This window comes from Phalaenopsis equestris, unplaced genomic scaffold (genome assembly GCF_001263595.1).
Source record: "Phalaenopsis equestris unplaced genomic scaffold, ASM126359v1 Scaffold226054, whole genome shotgun sequence".
NCBI classification, from domain to species: Eukaryota; Viridiplantae; Streptophyta; class Magnoliopsida; order Asparagales; family Orchidaceae; genus Phalaenopsis; species Phalaenopsis equestris.
Window position 1 is genome coordinate 1 of NW_018244081.1, and position 3,794 is coordinate 3,794.

Genomic DNA, 3,794 nt, shown 5'->3' on the forward strand with positions numbered 1-3,794 from the left:
TTTAAGGTTCGCATGAATTAGTGTATTCATAAAACATAAAAAAGGTTATGCAAAATTCAGAAAATTACGTGCGAACTATAGTAATATACGGCCATGTATGTTATATCATGTGTAGAACCGTTGAAGTTAAATGTTTGTATTAGATTTACGAAGCTATGCAAAATTCAGAAAATTATGTGCGGACTCTAGTAATATACCGTCATGTGTGCTATATTATGCCCATCTAAAAAAAATATTAGTGTAGAACCGTTGAAGTTAAATGTTTGTATTAGATGAGTGGTGACGGGAGCAATTTATGAAAAAAATTACGTGCTTCGCATATTAAATATAGAAATGGAAGATATCCTACAATAATACTAAATTTTATTTTTGAAAGAATTATTAGTCTTAAATGCTATGTTGTTGTCTAAAATGATTATGTCGAACAACGGTAATCCCCGGGCAACGCAAAATGGTATGAAACCCTAATTCATATCAAGTAGTGCCCATGGGTGAGTCTTGTGACTCCAGTTGGCCATAAACGAGTTGAGACTAAGGTGGTGCGATCTCTAAACATCAAAAATGAATGCTAAACATGTCCCGAGCTAATTTCCATCCCACGGTGAATTTACTCGAGCAGGGCAAAAATCGGCACCAATCCCGATTCTGTGCTCATGGCACGTATCGGGAGGTCCAGATTGATATCTTGAGTTTTAGGATGAAATGAATGGACACCAAGTCACCCTGAATTATTGAAGTTGATATCCTACACACATGACATTAAAAATTGATGCCAACATCCCCTTTCAAACGAGGGGAAATGCTCTATTTGTAGAGTTATTGGTGCAATTATTGCGACAATATAAACCACTTTAATTAGACAGTCCGAAGAATTTTTTTTTTTGTTCAGACGACATTTGGTGGACATTTAAGTGTCTTAATGATGTCAGAATTAGAATTGAGCGATATTGGACCTCGTAGGATTGGTCTTATCGATACGCTTGATTCGGCTATAAACTCACCAGATTTATCATTCATTTGACCTTACAAAGTGTGCCTGAAAAACTTTCAAACATGGTTTAATATCTTGATCGGGGATTGATTTGACTCAGATTGTACCAATTTTGATATCATCGGGCCCCTCTCGTCAAATCGATGAGTTTGACCATAAGTTTGCTGAAATCAGACTTTCGAATGACTTCTTATCAAACTTTGAACATTCCTTGCTCAAAAAAGTGCATCAAGATCAGTCTCATATCTTAAGTTCATGTCGGATGTTGAAAATTTATTCACGACATATGAATGCTCATTTCCCTCTATCACATAGATGGTTCTTTGTCAAGATTTATCGAACAAGCCTAAAGGAAAATATATGCAATTTGATAGCCAAAACACACATTTTTTTCTTTTGTTAATATTCAGAAGAGAAATACAAGTCTTCCTTCCTAGCATACAAATTCTATAAGTAACTCCACTCTAGTTTCCATACACAATTTCCAAATCACACAATTCAAAACCCTATCATGACTACAGTCCCCGCCGCCGCCGGCGACCCATCGAAGGAACAAGCGGTTGTTTTTACCCGAATTCGCCTCGCCGACCGCTTCGACGTCCCCAACATCCACCGCCTAATACATCAGATGGCGGAGTTCGAGCTCCTCACCAACCTCTTCTCCGCCACCGAATCATCACTTACCTCCACCCTCTTCCCTTCCCCTCCACTCCCCCCCTTCCGATCATTCACCATCCTCATTCTCGAACTCTCCCACTCCCCCATCCCGAAGTCCGCCGACGACGACGATTCCAACCTAGGGTTCCGCCCGATCCTGGGCCGAATCGTACTCAAGTCAACTGTCGTCGATCCGGAGTCGTCTACCTTCGCCTCCCCGCGCGGTAACGGGCTGGTGGTCGCTGGATTCCTGCTATGCTTTCCGAACTACTCCTCCTTCATGGGGCTGCCGGGAATATACGTGGAGGACATATTCGTGAGGGAAGCATGGAGGCGGCTGGGGATGGGGAAGATGATGCTCGCCGCGGTGGCGGGTGAGGCTGCAAGGCTGGGATGCGGGAGGGTGGAGTGGTGTGTGCTTGACTGGAATGAGAACGCGATTGCGTTCTATAATGGAATGGGGGCTGAGGTTTTGCCACAATGGAGGATCTGTCGGCTTACAGGCGAGGAGCTCAGCAAGTTCGCCGTGGATTAAGAGGTTTTCTCCCATCGGCCATAAGTTGTGCTGCTGATTTTGTTCTCTGTTTTTTTTTTCGTTTCATAATAATTTTGTGGCAATTTTTGGAATTAGCAATTCAATTTGAACAGCTCTGTCATTGGTGCGCGCATTTTCTGTCCGGACACCTGGCGTTACTCTAAGTGCGGTGCAGGTTATTCCTGAGTTATTTTCAGATTATTTCTGGAATAATCACGAAATAACCCAGAAATAACCCAAAAGTAAAAACCGCGGGTTATTTCCGGATTATTTCGGGATTATTGAAAATAATCAAAAAAATAACATGAAAATTACTCATGAATACACTGCGCCGCACGTAGAGCTACGTCAAGAGTAAGCACAGAAAAATTTTTGGTCATTGGTACCTTAGATCACAGGAGCAATTCCGCAATATCGCGGGAATATTGCGACCATGACTGTAGGATTGCTGGTCTCATAATGTTATTCCATATAGTTTTTCAAATATAACTCAAACTTTTTGCATCTCTATTTGAAAGTGATGATTTGTTGGACGTCCCTTAGTAGTGACAATTTAGGAGGTAGATTGTATGTCTGAAAATCCTGAAATCCACATAGTAGTGGCTATCCTGTGTCTGATCTTGGCTCCTCGAAGTTGGTTTTTTTACATAACCAATACTAATTATGCTGAAGCTTCTCTCAAAGCCTGCAAAATGTTGGTTTGTGGCATTACATCATTACGTCAAAGTGATTATCTTCTAGGACAACCAAAATTAGTCTTGCTAAATTCATAGTTTGAATCACTAATATTTCTCCCTCATTAGTTACAAGGTGTTGCTTTTCTTTGAAGACTTCTCTCTCATATGGCACAACTCATTTCTTCACTTTCTCTCTACTCAATGAAAGATATTATTATGTTGTTTGGGCAATCTAACAAAATGCATTCAAAATCGTTGCATTTGAAACACTTATTGGTTGGGATAGTTCTGGGGGTGTTGTTGGGCTCCACATTTTCTCCACCTTGGATTAGTTTCTCCTCAAGCGGGATTTGCTTGGATACTCATTATTTAAAGCCATAGAATAGTTTTAATTTGAATAAATATTTAGGGTTTTGATTGGAAGGAGGTAATATATTTGAAGAAGTTATGTGGATGAAATTTTATAAGAATAAGTCCATATATAATTCATATTTATATTTAAGTAAATTAGTGAAATATGTAGTTTCATAGTAAGATTTTGCATTACTGTTCATGATGATGGAGGACATAAATTTGATAATAATTTACATGCTAGTGAGAAGATGATGATATATAGTTAAAAGTTTAAATAATAAAGTGAGGGACATAATTAAATAAGAAATTTTTAAAGATCATTCATGTAAATATTTACTATGTAATTATATATTTACAGGTGTTGAAACTTAGGGGGGTGGAGGCTAAAAACTATGTGATACTCAGTGCTTGTCAATGATGAATGATGCATCATAGCACAAACGTCAACACGCTTCATTTTAAATATGACATAAAATATAAAAAAAAATGTTTTAAAAATTAGATACATATAAGAGAATATTAAATTAAAAGTTAAATTAAATAAATACAAACAAGTATTAAATTAAAAGATAAAACGATA

The 3,794-nt window shown here is 38.2% G+C and overlaps 1 protein-coding gene across 1 annotated transcript; it reads left to right on the top strand.

Moving 5' to 3' along the window:
- Nucleotides 1–1,422: 1,422 nt before the first annotated feature.
- LOC110037869 (probable acetyltransferase NATA1-like) lies at nucleotides 1,423–2,351 on the top strand. The gene has a single exon (XM_020742595.1). It carries the CDS (start codon nucleotides 1,503–1,505, stop codon nucleotides 2,181–2,183), a length of 681 nt encoding a protein of 226 aa, XP_020598254.1. The 5' UTR covers nucleotides 1,423–1,502; the 3' UTR covers nucleotides 2,184–2,351.
- The last annotated feature ends 1,443 nt before the right edge of the window (nucleotides 2,352–3,794 follow it).

What these genes read in the sequence shown, in the direction of transcription:
- LOC110037869 (XM_020742595.1), top strand. Translation starts at nt 1,503, where the DNA reads ATGACTACAGTCCCCGCCGCCGCCGGCGACCCATCGAAGGAACAAGCG.